We start from the raw sequence: 26900 nt of genomic DNA, 5'->3' as shown, positions 1-26900 counted from the left end.
TCTTAGTCATCTTTGTTAAATTTTGCTGTTGTTATGGTGTTTTTAAAATATCAGTTTCTATGTGTTGATTGCCAGTATATAAAAACATAGTTGATTTTTTAGTGTTCACCTTGTATCCAGGGTTGTTTCTGAATCCACTTACTAATTTTCAACCTTTGTCCATTCATTTGGATTTCACTATGTAAATAATCCTGTTATATGTTATATAATCCTGTTATATGTTAAATAATCCTGTTATATATGAAAGATAATTTATTTCATTCTTTCCAAACTTCATAATTTTATTTCTTTTCTTTGCCTCTCTTCACTGGCTAGGACCTCCAGTATACTGTTAAATAGAAGTGGTGATACTGGACAGACTTGTCTTGTTCCTAAACTCAGGAGGAAAAGCATTCAATATTTCACCTTTAAGTATGGGGTTATTACAATAGGGAAATTCTCTTTCATTCCTAGTTAGCTGAGAATTATTTTGATCATGAATGGGTGTTAAATTTTAGCAAATAGGTTTTTTGGATTTATTGAGATCATTTCATGTTTTTCCCCCTTTATTTGGTTGATGTGGTGAGTTACACTGATTGATTTTCAAATTTAACCAACCTGGTTTTCTGGAAATCAAGCTCACTTAGTCATGATGTATTATCATTTTTTATGTATCATTGGATCCAATTTGCTAATATTTTGATAAGACGTATGCATCTGTATTTGTGAGAGATAGTGATCTATAATTTTCCTTTCTTTTAATAATCTCATATTCTAGAACTAGAATTTGGAAGTTTGAAAGTATACCTATTTTCTCTATTCACTGAAAAAAGTTTTAATACCTTTTTTCAAAAAAAAATTTTTTTTGGAAATAACTTTAGATTTATAAAAGAGTTGTAAAGGTAGTTGGCTATTTTTTAAAAATAAAGTATAATTTTCAATCAGTAGAATGCAGATTTTAAGCATACAGATTGATGACTTTTGACAAAAGACTACATCTGTATAACCATAAGCCCAAACAGATATAGAATATTTTCATTACTCCAGAAAGTTCCCTACTGCCCCTTCCCAGTCAGAGACTCTCCCTTGACACTTAGGGCAATCACTGATCTCATTTCTATCACTATAGATTCATTTTGTCTTAAAACTTCACATAAATTGAATCATATACTCTGGTCTTTTTCACGCTCAAAAAATGTCTGCATTACTATTCCATGCTGTTGCATGTATCAACACTTCATTCATTTTTATTGCTGACAGTATTCCATTCATGAATATAACACAATTTATTTATATATTCAGCGGTGTTAATGGACATTTTAGTTGTCTCCAGTTTGAGACATTATGAATAAAGCTCCTATGAACATTTGTGTACAAATCTTTTTGTAATATATGTTTTAATTTCTCTTAGGTAAATATTTAGGAGTGGAATTACTGGATCACAGGGTAGGAGAATGTTCGATGCTATGAGAATTGCTAACCTGTGTTCCACACGGACTTTGGGCATGTCAAATGGTGCAAGCACGCGTACAGCGATGCGGGAGCTGCAGTGACTCTGCATCCTCACCATCAACTGGGGTAGCTGTTGTACACAGTGGTGTGCTCTCCCATCCTACCCTCCCCCCGACCACCTCAGTAAATGACAGTAATACCCACCTAGTTCAAACCAAAATCTAGTAATAATTCTTAATTCCACTTTTCTCTCATACCCTACACCTAATCAAACCAAGCCTGAAATCCACCTTCTCTCCCTCTCCACATCCATGCCCTCAACCCTAGCCCAAACCACCATCATCTCTCCCCGGTCTACTCAAGTGACCTAATGATTCTTCTCTTTGCTTCCACCTTAGATTTTTCACAATATGTTCTCCACAAGGCAGCTAAAACAGTCCTTTTAAGATGTAAATCTGATTGTGTCTTTCCCCTTCTTTAAAGCTGTCCAACTGTGCTCCAATTCCCACTGCAAGGCTACTCAAATCCCAATTCCTTACCTGGTTTATAAAGCCCTAAATGACACAGCCCTGCCTACTGCTCTCACCTCGCTGCCTACCCCGTCCTCTTTCCCTCGCTGTGTCCCAGCCCCAGCAGCCTTCTCCTGATCCTCTAACACACAGTGCTCACAGGCCATTTAGGGTCTGCACTAGTTATCCCCGCTGCCTAGAATGCCAGTGTCCCTGTAAGACCTCACTCTCTCCCAATTTTTCACTCCCTTTTTTCCCCCCTTTCAATTTCACAAATCTTGATTTTCCAAGACAACACCATCTCTAAATTTATCTCACCATGATTCTTCAGTCACTTCTGACTAAAGTTGTAGTTAAATCATTCTTCCAGACTCCAAACTGTATACTCCTGTCATCAGAACTGTCTCCTCTTTAGAGGAGAGTTTCCAATTTTAGAGTATCAATCTTGTGAGGTCAGAGATCACATATTATTCAGTTGTTCATCCCCAGAACTGGAAAGCAGTGTCTGCATTTTAAATAAATGAATAAACATCTGCTCTCCCAGAGGCTGCCCCATATCCTATCAAACTGGTATCCTACAGCCCATGGGCAGACCTCCCAGACGACAATCATGAGCTTAAGTCACCTTCAATTACTGAACATCAACTGGATTCTTTCTATCCAGTTGCGTAGACTTCGCCTAAGTTTTATGTCTTTTGAAAACAGGGCTTCAATTGCCTGGTTATGCCTCTGGAATCCATTTCTGTAGCCAAGTCAGTTCTCTCAGCTCAGGATAAAGTTCTATCCTGCAATGCCAGCCTGAGAATGCAAAGAGCAGCTCCTCTCTCGGAATAATTTCTACAAGACCTCATCGTGAATGCTGTCATTATAAAAACCAAAGGCTAGACAGAAATGAGCCCTGTCCCATAGATACCAGGGTTAGTAAATATCAGAATTCATAGCTACATAACAAATATAATAAATCGTGGCCTGGTACGTACTAGAGCAACACTGGAATCTAGATTGCATTGCTTCAACTGAGTTCTAGAGATGTCGCTAGTGATTTCAGGCTAGCACTGGGTAAACACCAAAAATAAGACCTGATTCTGGCTTCATTTATCCTTGGGTTGGCTCAGAGGACCTGCTGAAGCTGGGGCCAGAGAAGTTCTCATGGTCTGTTCTTACTGCCATATTAGTAAATTCTGGCACTGTAGCTTTATGGAATACAAAAAATTATACCACAGATAGAAAAAATTTTGTGCTATTCTAGGGCCACTCATGTTTTACAGGTCATAAAATAGTGTGTATGCATTCAACAACTATTCATCACAGGTCTATTTTGTGCCGGATGGTTAGCTGCTTCTCTCCATGTTGATGAGTTTAAGAGGCAGCAATGTCCTCTACTGAATCTCAACCTAGTGCACAACTCACTAGATCACGCTCACCTTCCTGCAATGTTTCAACTTTTTTCAAACAGAAGCCACCTAATTTTATTCATCTTCAGGGCCAGTCAAGGAAACCTGAGGAGCTGAAGCAAACATTATTTCAACACTAGTTAACTGACTGTTTTCTATATCTGATTGACAAATAAAGGCTGATGGACTTGCTCAAGAAACTAATGCTGCAGAACCATATATGAAAATACTGACCTATACCTTGTTCATGTGTTCAAGGCTAAATTGATGCCACACTGTCACGTTGTCTCCAAAAGGTACAAAGGCTTCAGCCCTAACTCACCATTTTCCTCTAGAACCTATCTTCTCCTAAATTGCTTGGATCTTTGCTATGTATAATGAATGGCTTGCGCTCTGTATGTTCACAACATGCTTTTTCTTTTCAACAATAAAATGTAAAAATTAAAAGAACAGGCAAGTTCATATAGTTACATTCACTATTAATTCAATAGTCTAGAAAAAATTCACCAATTTTACAGGTTCCTTCTGAAAACATTTAAAAAAATGTATGGTAGGAGGAAAGATATCTACTTCCTTTTCTGAGTTAAAAAAGTAATTCAACTATGAGAGACAATGTAAATAGCTTAAATAAACAGTCCTTTTAGTAAATAATTTGAGATCAAATTGTATGAAGAAAAACTTACCTGATAAGTTTATCTGAGTCTTTAGATAACTCAGGGCTGTCATCTTTCACTGTGAAAAAAAAGAGAAAAGATTCTGGTTTACTGGGAAGACTGAATACATGGCTTCAGGTGCACTCTTTCTGAAGCCTCAATAAAATACTAATAAAGGAATAAAAATAAGGTATAAAAGCTTAAGAAGAGCAAAAGAAAAATGGCAAGAAAATTTTTCACGATGAAAAGCCGATGTCAAGGGGTAACTGTCTTAGCAACTCATAGAATCTGAAATTTGACTACATGATGAGGGGAAGCCAATAAAAGCAAGTTACACTTTGGAACTTGAGAAACAATTCAGAAATTGGAGGTGCCAGATGCCTGGGGAAGGTGAGAGACACAGCACAGTCACCCAAGATTGATGCCCTCATCCTGTGCACCCAGATGCTCACCAGTGCCCAGCTAGGAGGAAGGAGGTTTACTCTCTGGAGAAACTGAGTCAGGGAGACTCAAGACTGGAGTAGACTAGACACAAAGCAGAACAGGAGTATGGTAAGGGACTGAAAGCAGTGAATAAATCATATAAATCATATTGAATAGATAAGATTCCTGCTCTCTGCCCTTGTCCACCTCCCAGAGTGTAAGCAGATAGTATCTCTCTCCAGAAACAAAACGGAGGATTTGTCTCAGGGGAAACAGTCAAGCCTAACTCATGGCATGAAGCCTAACTAGTGATAGCTACTGGTATCCTCCACTGAACAACCCTATAGTGAGCCTAAGCAGTCAACAAGTCCAATCTGTATTTAAATACTTCCCATTGTTTTAATGATTGATTTCCATTCATCACATGCCCATCATATGAACAGTCAAAGATGACTAGACATTTGAATAAAGTCAGTATCACGAAAGATAACCACCAAAACAAATAAGCAGGGAGAAAAGAAAATAGAAACATACTTTTCTGGAAGTTTTCAAGAATACAGAACAAAAAAACAAAGACATGGAAAATAGAAGAACATAGATTTTTTTTAAAATTTGAGGATCAGATCAGTAGATTGCACATCCAAATATCTGCATATTTAAAAGGAAGAACAGAGAAAACAAGGGGGAAATAAATATAAAAGAAATTACTTATGAAATATTTCCAGAACTAAAGGATTAGAGTTTTTAAAATGAGATTTACACAGCCCATCAAATGCCTTACGTTTGAATGTGGAGGAAAAAACAAACAAAAAACCGACCCCAAGAAACATTATCAAGAGATCACACGTCACTGGGAATGAAGAGAAGATGCTGAAAGCTTCCATGAAGGCAACAGCGTGATGACTGGCGGTGGGGGGCGGGGAGGTGGAAGAGGGCATAGAGGGGATAAATGGTGATAGGAAAAATAAAACACATTCAAAAATAAAAACAAAAAAATAAAAGCTTCCAGAAAGAAAAGATATCACGTGTGAGGAACTGGACATCTGAATGAAGTCAGGTTTCTTAAGAGCAACACCAGAAACAAGAAGGCAACAGGGTCTTTACAATTCTGAGAGAAAATCGTTTCCCAACTAAAATTTAACCAAATTTTGATTATATTAGAATGAAATAAAGATGTTTTCAGACAAAGTCAGAAGAGATTCAGCTCTCATGGACTAGGAGGCTCCTGGAAGATGTGCCCCAACAGAACGATGGGGCAAGCCCGCCAAGAGGAAATAGGGGCTCAGTTGGGAGCTCCAGTCCGAAAGGCAGGCAGCGGGGTCCTCCCAGGCCCTGAGAGCTGCCAGCTGAGAATCGGAGGAAGGAGGGGTCACAGGAAAGATGCCTCCAAGGGAAAGCACCTGATTCAATGTCTAGGAGTTGTTTTACAGCTTTGTCAGAGAGTTTAGGGAAAGAAGAGAGGACAGATATATAAAAACAAACAAGGGAGTGAAAAACTGGGTCATCTGTATAAGAAAAGAAAAACAATCATTCATGGCTCATCTGTGACAAATATTTTACTAAGTCATATTAATGTAACCAAACTATATTAGGAAAACAGGGGGCAATGTGGGTGGTTACGGCAGTATTAAAGCTAAATCTTTCTATTTCAGGAGAAGTCTATAAGTAATATCTAAAACTGGAAACCCCAGCATAGAATAAACCTAGAACTATAATGGTAAATTCTGGAAAAAAGAGCTAAATGTGTTGAAAGGTGTTGGTACCTTGTGGGGGTGGGGGAGGCGCTCAGCGATGGAAAGTGTGGGCTTCCGAGGTCTGCTATAAGTCAATAAAAACCGGTTCATGTTATATGCTCTTTAAAGCTATGAACATGTATTTCTTTGATAGAAAAGAAAAACTTAACACTTTTTCAGTTAAAACAAGCAATTTGGAGACTTGGCTAAAAAGTTACTGGACTATCTGGTGCAATGAAATACAAACAGGGAAAAAAGTTTGTAACTCCAGCAAGTAGATCCACACACACAATCCTGTTACACTCAGGTTTTCCACATCTCCTGACACCTATAAGGAACAGGATAGCTGTCACAATCCCCAAATCATCAACAGAATAGGGTCTGAATGGTGCTGCTAAAAAGCTCGTGCTCGTCAACGAGGAAGCTATGCGACTGGACTAAATTCCCTTTTCCTTTGACACCCAGAAGGTATTTTCACCCAAGGGAAGGGGGTTCCTACACATAGCAACACACCACCACCACCAAGTACTCCCTCTAAAAAGAAAACAAACCCAAACCTGCAATCCTGAGACATTACCTGCTTCAACTGTAGAAATAATTTTCTTTAAAAATTGGTCTATTGCTATGAGGATTAAAACAAAACAAAACAAAAAACAATGAACGAACTGGAGCTTGAATTAAAGAAAAACCAAACGCTTATCACATCTTCATAACCACAAAAAGAATGAAATGTATTTGCACAATTAACAGGTTTGTAAAAAAGTATATAATGTATGTTAGTATACTCTTCCTAATATTTCTATAATTCTTCTCTATTCTTGTATTATGACTCTGTCATCAGATCTGTCAGTTATTATATTATAGTTTATTTAAACAAGTAACTGAAACTTATTAGCATGGCCCTCCTTTATTTAACAAAAGCTACAGGAAGCCCAGCCAGGCGTGGCTCAGAGGTTGAGCACCGATGTACGATCCAGGTGATCGGGGTTTGATTCCCGGTCAGGGCACATGCCCTGTTGGGGGCTCGATCAATGACTCTCTCATCATTGATGTTTCTATCTCTCTCTCTCCCCCTCCTTTCCTCTCTCTGAAATCAATAAAGATATGTTTTTTTTAAAAACCAAAAAACAAAAGCTACAGGAATATATACCTGGCCAAGAGAAAAATGATTACCTCAGGCTTGACTACAATTACTCAGTTATACTATTTTTATACTCTTGTTTTCTTTCAACCAAAGATCTTTTTAAATTATAGGAACCCTATGTTTTAAAATATCAAACAAACATGATAAACAGAAGATAAATATTATTTGACCATATAACCACATAGAAGTAAATATCTGCTAAGACAGACTGGGGAGAAACAGGATTTAAGAGTTTATGTGAAATCCCTTTGTAACAAATTAGAAGGTAAACAGTGATACTCAGAATCTAGGTGGCAAAATAATTGCTATATATCATCTCCTTCTAGACTTTCTCCTCTCTCCTCCAAGTTTCATAAACAAACTGAAGTAGAGGTTGGAAGGTACCTGAAGACCTTTTCCGACTCCGGACATTGAGCAAGAAGCTCTTTGACAACATCCCTGAAAAATAGCCATTAAACTCTCCTAAATGAACTCTAGTTATAAAAGCACACCTTTGGTGATAGGGACTTTTTACTACTTGCCACTGGGGCCTTATCCACTCTTAGGCAATTTGGATTGTTAGAAAATTCCTCTTCGTGTTTGGCCAGCTGGGACCTGGGTGAACTTTACCATTAGGGTTGGTAAACTATGGTGCCATTTGCTTCTAGAAAAGATCAGTTAGGCACCCAACTGACTACACAATTTATTGTCCAAACTGAAACACAGAATGAAAGGGGATATTAGAAATAATTATACCAGGACTGTCTCAGGCAGTCTGGTGTATTTGAGCACCCTGCCTGTAAATAAGGGAGACAGGTTCCAGGCCCCAAAAGAGGCTGTCAGGATATGGGAAGGTCACCGGGACTTCCACCAATTAATTGGGCTTGAGCTCAGAGCTTGGTGCGTTCTTGTCAATGTACTGAGGCAAAGAACTAGCTCTGCAGGCGAGGCAGACAACGCGATAGGGAAAGTTTGGGGAATGGGAGGCATTTGCATGTCTGGCTCAGGCTTCAAAATTAATTTCAGACCCCTGATCACGAAGAAAAAGTTTGCAATGTATTAAAGGTATGTTCTGGAATAAGGCGGGGCCAAGCCTGCCTCTTCGGGACTTCAGTGGCTACAAGTTAGCAGGCCTCGTGAGGGGGTGACTGACTCACAGCTTCAACATTAGTCTTACTTTAGTTTTCCGGAACAACAGTGAAGACATTTCCCTTTTCTATAGGAAATCCCTTCAAATATTTGAAAACAGTTTTTACAACTGCCTTTTCTCCTACAAACTAAACATATACAGTTCCCTCAGCCCTGGGAAATGTGATGTTCGAAATCGAGCATGCTGGTATTTCAGATAAGGGCCCACCCAACCAGAATAGGGTAAAATTATCATCTAAATCATGCTGAGTAAAAGGGCACCTTCTATTATTGGTTCATATTAAGCTTGTGATCAAAAAGCTCCCTCAAAATTTTCTCTTAGAAGAGAGTTCTGCTATCAAGTTGGGTCTCTTCCATTCTGTGCTTGGAAAATTTAATTCTTTGATCCTAAACGAATGACTACGCTCATCCCATGAAACTTGGAGGGGCAGGGGCAGTGGGAAGGCCCAGGTTGGAGCGGTGGCTCTGCAGCTTGCCCTCCGTGGCCCTGGGCTTCATTCCTTGATCCTTGGCTTCCTCACTGAAGAAGAGGCTGGGGACCAGATGAGCAAACATACATAAAAGCACTTTGTGAACTATGACGTAAAATCAGGATCTAAGTTTATGCGTATTTTTTCATTCATTCACTCTACAAATTTTTATTTAATACCTACAACCAGACACTGCATCAGGTACTGAGGATGTAGTTCTAGCCTATAACTGGTGCCTACAGGGATGATACAATTAGCTGCCTCCTCAGTTTCTCATTTATACAATTAACTATCTGTTCCAGTTTTGGGTTATCTAAAAATATAATTCCTTCTATGCATTTTCTAGATCTATTTTTGAACATATTAAACATATATGAGAGACCATTCCTGTAGCACTGTAGTAGAGACCTTTTTTCAAGTTATCACAGGTAATTGATTCTCACTGGATGCAGGCTTTCACAGAAACCCATGTAGCACTATATACCACCTAATTTAGAGTTTTCTGCTTGTCTTCATTTTCCAGCCAGGGCAGCTATCTGCTGTATCACAGCACTCTTCCCCTTTCCCCTATGACGCTGCAAAAAGTCACTCTCTTGGTGGTACCCTAGGCAAGCTGATAACTCGATGCTGTCCTGGATTGCCACATATTTCACCAGTGTAACTAAAGAATGTAGCCCAAACCTGTCAAAGTAGTATCTGTTTTGTTGCTCACTTGCTGGGTGATCTGGCAATTTGGGCAGCTTTTTTTGTGTGGTTTGATGGCAAAGTTGAAGGAGTGAAGGCTGACGCCTACCGGACAGAAAGACAAAAGGAAGGGCCAATTTCTGTTCCATTTTCTTTCATCCTTTCTCTCTGCAGGGCAAATACAAAATCTACTGCACAGATTCATCTGTTGTAGAAAAGTCTTTAAGACCAGCTTTTAAATTTCCATTTACCAGAATATGGACATAGCTTTGCTACAGAATCTTTCTTTCTAACGACAGTTCTGTGGGGCTCAATGAAAGGTTAAGTGATATATATCCTTTAGTCATTCAATCCACAAATGACTACTGAGTACAGAGGATACAGCAGTGGATGCTACAGTATTCTGGTAGGTTACATGTGTGGCCGGAGTAAAGCAATATGACTCCTCTGTGTACAAACCAACCTTGAAACTGTCAGAGAATGTATGAGAAACCCCAAGGCAATCACAACATGTTTGAAGAGACTGAAAAAAGATGCCTGGTCAAAGCTGCTGGATTTGCATCAGACCCAGAAGCCCTGTGCAGGAGCACTTGAACTTGGTCACGACTGTACAGACCTAGCCAATGGCCTAGCAGGTTCTAGAAAGGGACTGGGAAAAGCGAGAATGGACATCTCAGAGATAAAGCATGAGAGGTAAGTATGAACAGCAGGATGAGTCTGAACAGCAGGGCCTGAGGACTAAAGAGGTAATGATACCAGCTACTATGCACTGTTGTGCCCGTGGGAAGAGGAGGGGCAGGATATAAAGGAAATAATTATGTCACTAGGGCCCAACCCTCACTTGTGGCAAACCCTTCTGGGCATAAGGAACCAACAGCATTGTTTGGCTAACTGCCAAGAGAGGCAGGAGCAATGAAGGTGATGGAGTGAACTGGCAGGAGGAGACCAAGGGTAATCAGAAAAACACTGGCCAATAGAGAGAAAGACAGAAGAATCTCAGGTACCATTTCACATGGATCCTTAGAAGGAATACTTGGGGGCGTGGTGTGTGTGTGTGTGTGTGTGTGTGTGTGTGTGTACTCTCCAGAAAGAAAAAAAAAGCTAAGCATTTTGCTAATCAAGAGGAAAGGGATCCCAGATCAGTAAGATCTTGCAGCAGGTGAAATCTGGGAAATATCCATTACAGATCAAAGAGTGAAAATTAGATGTCATATTTTATGACGGGTAGACTAGTTTCAATTGGCACCACTGATCCGTACAGCCATAACATTTAAAGATACTAAGCCGACAATCTGTGATAATCTTTAAAAAAAAGATCACACTAATTGGCTTGACAAAGAGGTACAGTAGGAGAGATCTTAGTACAATTTCATTACTGAAAAGAAAGACAGAAAATATTCTTTCAAATGAAGTTATTTGCTAGATCACTGATTTGCTATAAATATATAATTAATAATTGGCAAATAATAAGCAAGCACTTCTTACATTGTAATGGTTCGTGGAAAAGTGCTTGAACTATCTCTCTGTACATAGATTCATGTTCAGTCAGAACGTGGGCTGCTTCCAAATTCACTGGGTTTTCTAGCACTGGATTAGAAAGCATAACCTATAAGAAAAAAATAAAGAACAAAATTTTTTTTAAAGTAAATTTTTTCTTAAAGCAAAAAGACCAATCAATAAGTACAACATTCAAGAAGCATTTCTTAAATGCCTATCATATATCTACCTGAAGATGACACAAACACAAATGAGACAGGGTCTCTACTCTCAAGAAGCTCTTGATCTTGGCTTTTTTGTTAATTTTATTTTTAAATTATAGTTGACATTCAATATTATTTTATATTAGCTTCAGGTGTACAGCATAGTGGTTAGACAGTCATGTAACTTATAAATTGATCCCCCGATATTTCAAGACACCATACACAGTTATTACAATATTATTGACTATATTCTCTATGCTTTACCATACATCCCCAATTAGTACTTCTCAGTCCCTTCACCTTTTTCACCCAGTCTCCCAGCCCCTCTCCCTCTGGCAACCCTCAGTTTGTTTTCTGTACCTATGAGTCTGTTTCTGTTTTGTTTGTTCACTTATTTTGTTCTTTAGATTCAGCATATAAGTGAAATCATATGGTATTTGTCTTTCTCTATCTGATCTATTTCACTTAGCATGATACTCTCTAGGTCCATACATGCTGTCGCACATGGTAAGATTTCATTCTTTTTTATGGCCAAGTAATATTCCATTGTATATATGTACCACCTCTTTTTTATCCAATCATCTATTGATGGACACCTGGATTGCCTCTATATGTTGGCTATTGTAAATAATGCTGCAATGAACATAGGGGTGCATATATTTTTTCAGATTAGTGCTTTGGGTTTTTTAAAACATATACTCAGAAGTGAAATCTCTGCATCATAAGGCAGTTCCATTTTATTTTCTGAGGAACCTCCATACTGTTTTCCTAGTGGCTGCACCAATCTGCAATCCCACCAACAGTACATGAGTATTCCTTTTCCTTCGCATCCTAGCCAACACTTACTGTTTATTGATTTATTGACTCTAGCCATTCTTGACAGGTATGAAGTGATCTCTCATTGTGGCTTTGATTTGCATTTCTCTGAGAATTAGTAACACTGAACATCTTTTCATATGTCTATTGGCCATCTGTATGTCCTCTTTGCAGAACTGTCTATTTATGTCCTCTGACCATTTTTTAATTGTATTGTTTATTTTTGGTATTGAGTTGTCGGAGTTTTTTACAAATTTTGGATATTAATTCCTTATCGGATGTATCATTGGTAGATATGCTCTCCCATTCAGTAGGTTGTCTTAGTTTTGTTGATGGTTTCCTTTGCAAAGACTTTTTAGTTTGATGTAGTCCCATTTGTTTATTTTATCTTTTGTTTCCATTGCCTGAGGAGATATAGCAGAAAAACATATTGCTGAGAGAAATGTCAGAGAGTTTATTGCTTATCTTTTCTTCTAGGAGGTTTATGGTTTTGAGTTTTCATTTAAGCCTTTAATCTATTTTGAGTTTATTTTTTATATGGTGTAAAAGGGTGGTCTAGTTTCATTTTTTGCATGTATCTTTCCAATTTTCCAAAAATCACTTATTGAATTTGACCTTAGTTTTATACTGTACATTCATGAACCAAACATTAGGATCAAAACAAGTTACAAGTTCCTTCCTATAACTTATTCCTTCCCATCACATAAATTCAAATTGGATTTATGTGTAAAGGGAGCTAAACATTAGGAAACACTGAAACATTTTCATTAAAAAGTAAAACTTTACCTTTGAACATGAGATTGTATTTAGATCACAGATAAAACAAAATTATGTATTAAGGGTTGTGTATACTTCATTAACCCTCTAGATAGTCAAATGATTAATTTGGTATTTATAGTAGCTTTCTTTTTTTAAAACCTCACCAGAGGATATGCTTTCATTTATTTTTATTTAAAAATTTTTAAATTTGTTTTTATTGATTTCGAGAGAGAGGGAAAGGGAGTGGGAGGAGAGGGAGACAGAAACGTTGATGTGACAGAGAAACACATATATGGGCTGCCTCTTGCATGCCCCCAACTGGGGATCGAGCCTGCAACCCAGGCATGTGTCCTGACCAGGAATCGAAATGGTGCCCTCCTACTGCATGGGAAGATGCTCAATCCGCTGAGCCACACTGGCCAGGAGCTTTCATTGATTTTTAGAGAGAGAGAAAGAGAGGGAGGGAGAGAGAGAAATATTGATATGAGAGAGAAACATCAATCGGTTGCCTCCCATATGCGCTTTGGCTGGGGATCAAACCCCCAACCTCGGTATGTGCCCTTGCTGGGAATTGAACCTGTAACCTTTTGGTGTATGAGAGGACACTCCAACCAACTGAGCCACCTGGCCAGGGCAGTATCTGTAGTAGTTTTCTATTGCTGCTGTAACAAATTACCACACAGTTACCAGATTAAAACAACACAAATTTATTATCTTACATGTCTGCAGGTGGGAAATCTGGGGTGACTGGGTGAAAGGGTGATTTCTCTTTTCCAGATAGAATAAGACTGAAATCAAGGTGATGGCTGACTAAGCTCTTATCAGAGATTCAGAAAGAATCTACTTCGAAGCGCATGCAGGTTGTATGTCAACTGAATTCAGTGTCTTGCGTTTGTAGAACTGAGGTCTGTGCTTCTTTGCTGGCTGTTAGCTGGGGGCCAACTTTAACTCCAAGAGGTCTCATGCAGGGCCTTACTTGGACCCTTATATCTCAGAGGCAGCAAAGGTGTGAAAAATCTCTCATGCTTGGAATTTCTGTGATGTCCCCTCCTGCCACATCCCTTCTCCTTTTCCCACCATATTTCTCTGAGTGACTCTTCTGCCTCCCTCTTCCATTGTTAAGGGTTTATGTGATTACTTTAGGACCCCTGCATAACCCAGGATAACCTTCCGATTTTAAGGTCCGTTGAATAGTAACCTTAAATCCATCTGCAAAGTCCTTTCACAGAACTATCTAGATTAGTGTTTGATATCTTTAAAATTCTGCCTACCATAATATATGCACATCTGGACGAAATAGGGGACCAGTAGTAACCAAAACTTAATGGTTCTGCCAGACCATGACCTTGTTTATCTGGCAACTCAAAATTAATATTGGCTCAAATTACAAATATTCATTCAATACTTTGGCATTTTGAATACTACAACATTGAAACTATATAATAAAATGTAGCCAAAATATATAACTAACAGGATGCCTAAGTGTAGATGCAGGTCAAAGTGTATCATTGTGACTTAAGAGTCATGGAAGTGATGGCAATCTTTCACTAACGAAAGCAATAATTTGACATCTGATATTTCAAAAGCAACAAGAACTTTCTGCTCTTTGAGTTTTCGTATTTGGAAAACACATTTGAGCTACATTTCCAAGAATATTATAATTGCTTAAATAAGGATGCAACGTGGACTGCACTCTACCTTTCAAAGTGGGTGGGAAGCAGATGAAACTTATCTTCTAGAGCAAGTTTTAGGTCTTTGGCAGGAAAGATAATTTTATGCAGAGAGGAACATCTGGTAAAGTTTATTCAATAGTTTTCACATTGACACCGTGCCTAAGACCTTTTCACATAATGTGTACACATGCTACTAAGTCTACTTAATGATTTTTAAGAACTGGAATATAAGAAATATATTAAAATGTATAAATCAGAAGCCCTGCTAAACTGCTAAAAAAAAAATAGAAGTCCAACTTTTAATTTAGCCATGTGATAGTATAAATAACAGGAAACTCTGCAGAGGGTAAGTACAAAAATTTGAAGCATCAGTAAACAACTGCACCAGGAAGCATATTTTATAATATTCAATTAGTTAGAGCCAGAAATTAATTCATTCTGTGGATAGGTGTTGATATTTCCTTTGTATTATATATTTAAGTGTCTGAAAAAATTAGATTATAAAAATTTTAGGAGATGATTAATATATTTGTATGTTAAAATATTTTAAACACCATTTCAAGTATGACTCCCTTGAATAATAACAATGTGATAATTATAAATGTGTCTCATCTATTATTCAAATGGAAGTAATCAGAAATTATGGTCTATACTTGTACTGTCCATTATAGTACTCTCAAGCCACATGTGGTAATTTCAATTTCAATTACTTAAAATAAAATGAAAAACTCAGTTCTTCACTGACACTAGCCACTTTTCAAGTGCTCAGTAACCACACTTGACTAGTGGCTACTATATTGGACAGTGTGGATAATAGATATTTCCATCTGTGCAGAAAGTTCTATTGGGCCACACTGACCTTGAAAGAAGTATTAAGCAGCCATCAAAATATTAACTGCAGCAATATGGAAATTACTTGAGATAAAATGTTAAGTGAAAAAGAAATAGGCTATATATAATCTATACATAGATGCCCTAAATGCAACAATGTAAAAATTCATGTTCATTCCTTCATTCAAGTTACTTAGTACCTACTAAATGTCAACATTTTCCTGGGGGTGGAGGGAGAGTCAAAGATGAATCAGACCTGTTCCCTGATGTTGAGGAGCTTGTAGTCCAATAAAGGAAGATAGGTAAGGAAACAGTATGTACATTTACAGTATCACAGAGCTCTGATAGAAATTTGCTTAGGGTACTTCACTGGGGAAGGGGCAAAGGAAGTCCCCTCAAAATCCAAATTCCATCAATTCCACCTAGGAAAGGAAATCAAGAAAGACATTCCAGAGGGACACTTATTTGATCTAACTTTATAATGTGAGCAGTTGCTTGCCACACAGACTGAGGAAGAGGGAAGGAGAAAATGGGTTGCTAGTCAGATAGAGAACTGGCCTGAGCACTTTTTAAGGTCCAAGACTTGCTTGAGTTTGCAACTTTAGAGTCTAGAACTATATAAATGTTTTAAAATCTGAATCGAACCAAGCACTGTGAGTGAAGAAAGGCATGAAGATATAATAGGAGTGGGACTGCACGGTATGTTGAAGCCCAGGTGTGAGGAGAAGTAAATCATTTGTCAGGCAACAGGACTGGGTTTAATCCTGTAGTGAATGTGAAACTGAAAGATTTTAGACAGAAAAATAGAAGAAAAGACCAGAAGGAAATGCTAATAACAACAGGATTAGGGTTTTCTTTAGGATTATTAGTAACTGGCTTTTCCTTTCCACTGTCTTAAAAACTTGTCATGTAGGCATATTTGCTTTATAAATCTGTTTGAAAAATAAAAAGACAAACAACTTTGTCATCTACTGGCTTCCCCTGATGTGTTTCCATGACAACACTTTGTCGCCACTTTGCATTACTGCTTAAAAGCATGAGCAATCATACTACTAACTAGCTTTTATTGAGTTATTTTCTTAAACAACCCCTGGTTCCAAGTATTTTACATGTATTAATTCATTTAATCCTCACAAATCTATGGGGTAGCTACTGACAGATCCATTTTACTGATGAAGAAACTGAGGTATTCAGAAGTGAAGAAACTTGTCCAATGGTACAAAGGTGCTGAGTGGCAAAACCAGAATGTGAAGCCAAGCAATCTAATCTCAGAGCCCCAAACTTACCTTTTGTTAAATTACTCAGCAATTCAGAATTGTCGCCATTTCATTCTGGTTTGCCCTCGCTCATTACACTTTGGAACAGTTCAGTTTTCTTAAGGCAGATCCTAGTTTAGGTGGAAGATGTAGGTAGGACTATGACCCAGTTTAAAGAAATCCAAAAGATCAACCCGTTATCTGCATATCATCCTCACTCACTTCCTTAAAGTTTTTGCTCAAATGTCTCTCCTAGAACATGGCTGGCACAGGTAGATGTTCAATATATGTTTGTAGAATGAATGAATGAAAGAATGAATGAATAAAACACTGAATCGTTAAAAAAATTAAATTTTACTCAGTATACAAAGATGACTAGACAGAAAATTACTATTTTATTTAATTAAAAAATAAGAAATGGGAAAAATAAAATTTGTATTATAATTCTGCTACTGAAAAATTCAATTCAGCCATAATGCTTTATTCTCCAAGTATTCCAGGTAATAAAAATGTAACAGCTTATCTCTGGATATTAATGGTGAGCTGGATATAAGTGGTGACACTGACATCATTTACTTTGGCATGGATGAGAAAGGAGGCTCACTGAGGGTCAAGAATCACACCACACCGAGGCATGTTTCTATGGAACATGGATCCAAGAAGTAAAGGGGGCGTTCTAGAAACAGGCATCTACCTGAGGGGGGAAGAAAACCTCTGCTTTAATTGTTCACTGGACAAACAAGCAAAACAGACTCACAGATACAGAGAACATTTTGACAGTTGCCAGATAGGAAGGAGGCTGGGGGGATGGGTGAAGAAGATGAAGGGATTAAGAAATACAAATTTGTTGTTACTGGACAGTCGTGGGTCTGTAAAGTACAGCATAGGGAATACAGTCAATAATATTCTAATAACTACGTATGGTGTCAGATGGGTATGAGATTTATCGGTATGATCCCTTGGTAAGTTATGTAATGTCTAATCACTGGGATGTACACCTGAAACTAATATAATATTGTATGTCAACTGTAGTTGAGAAATAAAAAATGACTATAAAAAAAAAGTGTGTAAAAGAGCAAATAGCATGGTCAGAAACAAAAGATAAAGCTGAACATTTTAAGTTGTAGTCACTCAATTCACTTTGCTGAAGGAGGCAAGGTTCATGTATGAGGCAAGATCTAAAAGACCTGTTCAATATTATGAGATGAAATTAGGAACCAAAAGAACATGTAAGACCACATTTCTAGAATTAAAGCCATCCAAGCAGTTCTTCTTTTATAAAATATGTATTCCTTGGTTGTCAATTTAAAATAATAGTCGTACGGGGTGGAACGGGTCATTGGGGAGATAAAGGGACATCTGTAATATTTTAAACAAAAATAAAATTAATTTTTAAAAAATTAAAATAAAATAATAGTCTTTATAATTCAAGTTCCCATTTTTATAGACTTGATGTAGAAATGTTATTATTATTATTTTATTTTTATTTTTTAAATATATCTTTATTGATTTCAAAGAGAGGAAGGGAGAGGGAGAGAGAGAGATAAAAACATCAACGATGAGAGAGTCATTGATCGGCTGCCTCCTGCACGCCCCCTGCTGGGGATTGAACCCAAAACCCGAAACCCGGACATGTGCCCTGACTGGGTATCAAACCGCAATCTTCTGAATCACAGGTCAATGCTCAACCACTGAGCCACACCCGGCCAGGCTGTAGAAATGTTATTGATTTAAATAAGCTTACTTGAGTCTTTCAAACATTTAAATATGCATTATATGTTTTATTTCTTGTATTTTGAATAAAGGAGATAATAAAAAGTTAAAGAGGGTATTTATATTAGTCTCTTCTTACCTGGAGGGTAAGCAAGATGCTGCTCAATGTGTAGCTTCTGTTCCATTTGTGAGGGTTGTCCAAAAAATCTATACAGGGTCGGCCAGTATGTTGGTCTACTGTATTAAAATAATACATTATTAGTTATATATATATAATAAGATTATTATTTAAAGCTTAGGAACACCAAAATAGGCAAAATTAGAAAGCAAATGACAAAACAGAAAAATTATTTGCAATGAATATGACAGTTAATAGAGTATAGCTGTCAAAAGCATGGACTTTTGGGTCAGAAGCACAGATCTGAACGTTGGCCCTATGTGATGTTGAGCAATTAACCTTACTAATCTCACTTTCCTAATATGTAAAATAGGGATATGACTAAAGTACCCACCTCCACTGTAAAGAATGAATAAAATAAAGTACTCAACAGAGTACCTGGTATATAATGAATGCTCAAAAAATGATAGCTATCATTATTAATGGTACTTTTATTAATGTCTAAATAATTTTTATAAATGAACAAGGAAAACATTTATACTCAAATAGAAAAAATCTTGCAATAAAAGGTAAACACTGAGAAGAAAATTTTGAAAAGGGAAATGATATAGATTTTACAATACTATATCATATTGTATTGTACAACCACAATAATTGTAGTAGCGCAGTGGGACAAGAGGATAGACAGAAAAATGTACTAATAAGAGAATTTAGAAACAAATTCTAGTATGGCCCTAGTCGGGTGGGTCTGCTGGCTGAAGCATCGTCCCATACACCAAAAGGTTGTGGGTTTTTTTCCCAGTCAGGGTACCTAACTAGGTTTCAGGTTTGATGCCTGGTCGGGTCGTGTACAGGAGGCAACCAATCCATGTCTCTCTCTCTCCCATCTATGTTTCTCTCTCCCCCTCCTTCCTTCCCTCCTCCCCTTCCTTTCCACTCTCTCTGAAAAGCAATGGAAAAAATATCCTCAGTTGAGGATTAAAAAAAAAAAAAAAATTAAAGACTTAGAACTGTACACACCCAGTTCTTGGTGTGTGTGGGCTAATAATACTCCTCTCCTCCAAGGTTTGTATATAATAAAATAGACTATAGTGTTGAAAGATGCAAGTAAAAAATATCAACTTTACGATACATAAGACTGAAATGGAGAATGCTGATCAATGCTTTAATCAAGTTCCACAAAAATCCCCTTGATTTGAACTTAACCCCTCAACTGGAGGCCTGCCTAGGTTTCCTGCCTGAAGAAACAGAGGCTGCATGCATTCTAAGGTCCAGCTTATTGGAAAGTAAGTTTTGAGGAAGTGCTGATCCACACATGCCCAATTCTTTCTCACATCTCCCCAATTAGATAAGTCATTCCTGGGAGGTGGGAGGGAGAGAAAGAAGAGCAACCCCAAGTTTTCCCATATTTCCCCTTCCTCTTTATTAATGTATGTAAACTCAACAGATTTTTGTGTATTGATTTTGCTTACTGAAACTACCAAATTTATTAGTTCTAACAGTTTTTGAGGGAAGTCTTTATTAATGTTTTTTATATACAATATCATGCCATCTGCAAAGGACAGTTTTACTTCTTCCTTCCCAATATGCATGCCTTTTATTTCTTTTTCTTACCTAATTGCTCTGGCTAGAACTTCCAATACTATGTTGAATAAAAGCGGTGAGAGTAGGCACCCTTGTCTTGTTCCTAATTTTACTTTATATACTTTAATGTAATTTTTTTTTCCAACTACATTATTACTTTTATAATTAAGACCTATTTTTAAAGAATAAAATTAAATTTATGATACAAAATTAGTTGTGTACATTTGCTACTATTTGCTTAAAATAAACACACAGGAGTGGAATTACTGGATTAAACACAATGGGAAGATGTATTCTGATCCCCTTGTCCTCACCTCCCACTTCCACAGTAGATCCTTCCTGTTCTGTTTAAGAGCAATGTATGTAAAGCTATAGGATATTTCAATTTAAAAATGTTCTCTATTAATGGATATTGGAATTACTTCCCTTCTTCTATTGTTATTGGGAACAAACACCTTTTAAACGTACTCTTGCACACTTGTGCTAATATTTCTATGTAATAACTTATAAACATGGTATTTACAGGGATTTACAGCTATTTGCATTTTATATCTTATTAGAAACTGTCAAACTGCTTCCCCAAAAGGACACACTAAGGACATCATGTCGGAGTACCCATATTTTTTCACCTCTACCAAAATTATTTTAATATTCTGTAAACATAAATAATGAATCGCATTTTTAATGTATTTTATAGGCAGTTTTAATATGTATTTTTCTTCTTACTAGTGAGGTTGAACATATTTTTACATTTATTTTTGTTACCTTTCCTCTATCAAGCAGTTGTTTATAGTCTTTGTCTATTTTTCTATTGCTGTATGTTCTTTTCTTATTGATTCTCATGTACTCTTTATATGTTACAGATATTGTTTTATGTGTTGCAAATATCTTCCCTTGGTTTGCATATCAATGTATTTTGCCTCTGTTTATAATGTGGTCAGCTGTAGAGAAGTTTTAAAAAGCTTACATATGTAATGTGTCATGCATTTCCCATGCTTTCTAGGTTTTATCATATTTAGAAAGGGCTTTTTCACCAAGCCCATAAAAAGTTCTATTGCATTCCCTTCTTTTTAGCATTTAAAATTTTTAGATTTTTTTTTTGTCAATTAGAAATACACTTTATGTAAGGCTTAAAGTAGAAATCTAACTTATTTTTAGCTAAAACATTAATTTGCTAGTGTATCATATTTTATAACATAGAAAATTAGTCCAACTAAAATACTGAACAATACAGGAATGTTTATCATTCAGTCATTAAAAATGATCTTTTAAAGAATGTTTAATAATGCAACCAGAAGCTTATGTAATATTAAGTAAAAAAAATACTAGATGCAAAACTTTATATCTAATACCCCAACTTTGTAGAAAAAAGACACACATAGAAAAAAGGAAATAAATTTACTTAAATGTTGAGAGTAATATCTCTCTGAATTAGGATTCAAAGTGATACTTTTTTCTTTTTCTATTTTCCCCTATAAGCATACTTACTTTTATAATCATAACAAAGTTGTGATTATATTTTTAAAAACATTATTAAACACTAATACAGAACAAGGGTAATAGGGACAGAGACCCTAATAATAAAAATCTCATTCGGTCCTTACCATTTGGATGAAAAGGAATGGTTCTAAATATCACAACTGGAGGGACAAGATTATATTCCACTGTAAAATTAATTGTCACTTGGAAGAATATTCCTATAATATAAAGATAAACATTTTTACTAAAGTGTTATGCTGTACTGGTTAACTGTAACCTGATTAAACTAACATTTCCTGCTACAGGTTAGCCTCCCTCCCAAGGTCCCTAGAGTTTTATTCTTAAGTAAACTGGATCATAGGGTGCATAGACCCCTCTAGATAGTATAAGAGACTCCTCACAATCTAACCCCACCACTATTTTATCAGCCTGTTGTCCATCCATTACTGTCCCCCTAACACCTGTCCCATTCACTGTGTATCTCGTATTGACTGAACTCACTGTTCCAGAGCCCGTTTCATTGTGTCTGCTTCTTTAAAATGTAATAACATTAAGATCTGACATAAAAAAAAAGTTAAACCTGAAATTTCTATCTATGTTGACAAATGGCAAAAATTAAGCCATACAATGAAAAATAGCATGTGAATACTTTCCGAATTCTGGAAAATTTATATAATGCAACCTTCTTTTGCACATAATGAAGATGGACTAATAATGGTACAAAGTCTCTTTAAAAAGTAGATTGGCTTTGCAAATACATACCATGCCAAATTGTATTCTCTAGACCTTCAATATCAGCTTCCCATTCCATCATATCTTCACTTACAGGAAAGGCAGAAATACCCTTTAATTGAAAAGAGATTCAAAGCAGTAAAAAAGATTCCATATTTATCGTAGCTTTGAAAATCAGATATCAGGTTACAATAAATTCCAAAAACTACTTTTATGTTTCCTGATGAATTTATTTATTTGTTGACTTGGGGAGGTGTTATATTTTGTGTTATTACACAGCTGTTAAGATAGATTCCACACAGTAGTAAATTTAAAGTAAATCATAAGCATGGAAATCACAAGTGAGACTAGAAGGTCAAGATTGGAATGTGTGGCTTATGTATGACAATAGCCAATTTAAGATTCAAATTAGAAGAGAAGGAAATCATTGGAAAGCATGCATCTCTTCAGAGCTTTTTAAAGGTATATATGGATGCTACGTGGAAGGCATGAAGTCACAACATTTTCAGAAAACACAACCCCAAAATTATGCTTATGTAAAAAATAAATTTCCCTACAGTTGAGGTATTGTCCCAATAGAGGGACAAGAATGCACAGAGTGGGGTAAAAGTAAGTTTACAGTTGTTTGTATGGAAAATAATGTATAATTAAGAAATAATAATACAAGAATAAATTTTGTTTTTTGCATACTCACAACTCTAACCCTACTTTTGCCTCACCCTGTATTTCACAGAAAACCTTATCAATTATGCTGGAAAATACACCTAAATACACTCAATAAATATTTCTGAGCAACCACATGGTTATTCAATATGTTTGGTGCTAGTCTGGATAAACATTATAAGATACCTCTATTATTTATTCTCTATAATTACATATCATTTCTCCTTTATGAAACTGTCCTTCAACAGTGAACCACAAAATTCAGGTAGAGCAGAAACAATATGGAAATAATTTCATTGGTGGCATTTGGAGCAAAGCCTCCCTGTGTGTTAAAATTATAAGGGAAAGGCATCCCTGTGTTGTGACAGCAGTTGGCAAAAAGTGCACGAGACAGTAAGTAGTAGGACACAAGACTTTGAGCAAGGTGTTCAGTTGGTTAGAGCGCCGTTCCAATACGCCAAGGTTTCGGTTTCCGTCCCCGTCAAGGCACATACAAAAATGAAATAAAAAAATAGAAATGACCAACACTACATGATTTCAAGGGTTGTCCTTTCTGTGCTTTTTTTCTATTATAACAGGAAGGTATGGGAAGTTTATATCCTTAATTTGACTGTTTGCAGATATTCATCTTTAATCCTGTTTTCAGTCTCTATGTGTACAGCAGTATTTTTAGTAAAGAATTACAGAGAGGAAAAAAAAGAAATCAACCAATGAATGCACCAATCAGTGAAGCAACAAATCCATCTCTCTCAAACCAATAAATAAAGATTAAGAAAAGGATCAACCAATGAATGCATAAATAAGTGACACAAAAATCGATGTTTCTCTCTCCTTTCCTGTCTCTAAAATCAATAAACAAACAAAAAACAAACAAAAAATGAGCGAAGGGTTTTGGAGTCAGAAGACCCTATGACAGACTCCTGAGGCCAAATATTTCCTGAACCTTTCTGAGGCTTAGGCTTCTGGTAGGTAAAACAAAACACTGCTTACGGTGCTGTAACTAATGAGAGCCCCTTGCGCCTGTCAGTCACCCACAACCCTGCGCACCCCGACATTCAGGGCTTCCACCCCCGTACTACCCAGCACAGTGCGCTCCACACTGTTTATTATTATTATGAAGTAACTATTACTATGAAATGGATTGTTATAGCAAAGCAGATTTGTTAAACAACCACCCCTGTAATGGCAAATTAAGTTTAACTTAGTTTTCCTTATAAATACAGATTAAAGTGCTTTTTAAAAGTTTTGCCCCCGCGAAACCCACCCTCGGGGCCCGCGTACTCACCGCGTAGTTGTTCTCTTTCAGCTCCTGGAAGTCCCTCTGCAGCAGGAAGTAAGCTCTGTGGGACATGGCCAGGCGGCAGGGGGTCTGGCATCGGCCCCCTCGCTCCCGGGGGCTGCCGGGCGGCAGGTGCGGGGGCCCTCGCGTCGCGCTCCCACGCCCGGGCCACTGACGGCAGAGAGCTGCCCCCTGGGGTCGCGGACCGCCGCGTGCTCCCGAGGCCAATGGCTTCTGAGCTGTGCATATAACAGCGGCTTTCTCTCCTCCTCCGACTCCTCCAAACTAAGACGCGCAGAGGGGAAACTGAGGCACGGTCTCGGCCGCGGCGCGTCGGTCTCCAGGCCGAGGAGGACAAGCACCTGGGGCAGCCCCGCGACGTCGCTGCGTGGAGGGGGCGTAAGAGGCGTAGGCTCCCGGCGGCGGCAGCCAATTGTTCGCGCCTCCTCGCGGACGTAACTGGGCGTACGTGTAGCGGGAAGACGCGAACCGGTTGCCAAGCAACAGACCCCTAGGGAAAGTCAGGGAAAGGAGGTGGGAGCTTGACTGCCTCTCATCCAATCAGCGACAGGGGGCAGGCCTCCGGAAACCTCCGCAGCCAATAGTCCACCCCCCACCCGCCCCCACGCCAGGCTTCTCAGTCCCCCCAAAGTGGACTCCCCCTCACTAATGTAGAGGGTCGGGGTGAAGTCCCGGGGTCAAGCATGCAGCAGCCCTCCTCAAGTCCCTCTCCAAAATGATCCTTTCTTTTTTCTTTGAATATCAGAAACTCTCAGGGAACAAGGGACCGGCAGGCACAGGTGCATGCTAATCAATAACAATATCGTCACGTATGGCAAGTTACCATTCAAAATACGTTCGCATATATTATGTCTTCGAATCCCACAGTTGCTCTGGAAGAGCGCTCCAGGAACAGAACGATTAATAATTTCTCAGATTCCACCTCTTGCCACAGTTCGGGTTGAATCCCAGCATACCTATGTTTTAGTAGCCTGCGTAACCTGGAAGAAGTTACTTGGCCTCCCTGTGCTTACATTTTCTCATCTATTAATATGCAGCCAATAATACCTATTATGAAGACTTAAAAAAAATTATGCCTGCTAAGCACTCAGTCATTGCCCAGAGTAAGTGATAGTCAACACATGCACTTACCATGTGCTGGGCACACTATTTTAAATGTTTTTATTATTTTTGGTGTATTTATTTTTGGCTGCATTTTTACCTGTTAATTTTCTGAGTCCCCTGTCAACTAAAATAAAAACTCAAGAAGGCTGGACCACTGCTGTATAAAATAGTGCCTGGCACATAATAAAGGCCCAATACATATTTGTTAACTAAATGTGTATTCTGTTTTGTCTTTTAGGTTATTAATTTATTAAGAAGTCTATCTAACTTCTGTCACTTATTAATATAGTTGTAGTACTCTGTATGTAACTCAAAAAATGCCAACTGCCAAATATTTTGATATTAACTTTTATTACTTTTGTAACTTCAAGTGGAGAGTAGATTTAATTAAGTTCTACTATATGCTTTTGGGGGCTTTTCCTCACAGCCTTGCCCTCTAAAAATAGACCTAGAGGATTGAAAAGAGAAATGTTGCATTGTATTTTTTATGGTAGGCGGGATTCTAAGAGGATCTCCAAGATCTCCAGCCCCTGCATAATCATCAGGACTGTGAATATCATGGATTTCACTCTGATTAAGTTATATGGTACAGTTAACTTTAAGAGAGAAAGATAATTTTGGGTGAGCCTGACCTAATCAGGTAAGCCTTAAATGAGACTGGGCTCTTCCTGAAGTCAGTAATTCAAAGTGTGAAAAGGATTCCACGTGAAAGAGATTCTCTGTTGCTACCTTTGAAGACAAAGGAACGTGGCCAGTCTCTTGGAGGTGAGGGTGGCTGCTGGCTGGCAGCCAGCAAGAGAATCAGGGCCTCAGTCTTATAAAAACAAGTGACTGAATTCTACCACAACCACAAGAGTTTGGAAGAGGACCTGAACTCCAGATCAGAATATAACCTGGCCAATACCTACTGAGGCCCTGAGCAGAAAATTCAGTCATGCTGCACCCATATTGTTTTGAAACAGTAAGTCTATGGTATTCTGTTACACAGCGATAGCTAACTAATACAACTTTTTGCCTAGAGTGCACAGCTACAGACCAAGACAAATTATGTGGCCAGAGATCACTCAGTCACCGCTTTCGTGTGAAAAGCGCTTGAAACCAGTTAGTGGCTTTAGATAGGGTTAGAGCATAAGCTAGGTATGGCATCCTGAACAATGAAGACTGAACTAAGGCTCATGTACAAATGTTCGTCATCTTAGGTGAGCAAGGCAAGTGCAAGTGTAATTGCTTAAGACTGGTAAAGTTACTGAGGCCATCTCCAGCTTTAGCAACCAAGCATCCCCCTCCCCCTCTTTTTTTAAACACAATTCTTTCCCTCGGGACTTGGACAGATGTTTTCATTTTACTTAAACTATAAGACTGTTTTCCGCATCCACCAGGAATATGTACCAGTACAAAGTGTTAACCTCGTTTGGATTTGAACCCCCATCCTCAAGAGCAAAAGGAGGCTGAGGACCGCCAAATGTCAGCTCAGCGGTGAGATGTGTTTTAAATCATATTTTGACGTATGTTACGCTGTTAACTAGAAAATGAAGTGCAGCACACATGCTTCTAGTAACTCCGGTTTCAAATCATATGATCCCTCCTTTGTCTTGAAGACCTT

The 26900-nt window shown here is 37.8% G+C and overlaps 1 protein-coding gene across 2 annotated transcripts in view; it reads right to left on the bottom strand.

The window, feature by feature from the left end:
• The window catches only part of UBE2U (ubiquitin conjugating enzyme E2 U), a 35320-nt gene extending 11040 nt beyond the window's left edge, over positions 1-24280 (bottom strand). For both annotated transcript variants that reach the window (XM_016208409.2, XM_087820495.1), the window contains exons 1-6: positions 24179-24280; positions 22261-22342; positions 21624-21716; positions 18457-18554; positions 11055-11175; positions 4018-4066 (exon numbers count right to left, since the gene is read on the bottom strand). In XM_016208409.2, the coding sequence (XP_016063895.2) occupies positions 4018-4066; positions 11055-11175; positions 18457-18554; positions 21624-21716; positions 22261-22342; positions 24179-24244 (509 nt within the window). In that variant the 5' untranslated portion in view covers positions 24245-24280. The remainder of the gene's footprint in view (positions 1-4017; positions 4067-11054; positions 11176-18456; positions 18555-21623; positions 21717-22260; positions 22343-24178) is intronic.
• Between the last annotated feature and the right edge of the window lie 2620 nt (positions 24281-26900).

The sequence above is a fragment of the Miniopterus natalensis genome, chromosome 9, assembly GCF_054644295.1.
Source record: "Miniopterus natalensis isolate mMinNat1 chromosome 9, mMinNat1.hap1, whole genome shotgun sequence".
Classification (NCBI taxonomy): domain Eukaryota; kingdom Metazoa; phylum Chordata; class Mammalia; order Chiroptera; family Miniopteridae; genus Miniopterus; species Miniopterus natalensis.
The sequence above is the reverse complement of the archived record's forward strand: the minus strand, read 5'-3'. Positions and strand labels throughout refer to the sequence as shown.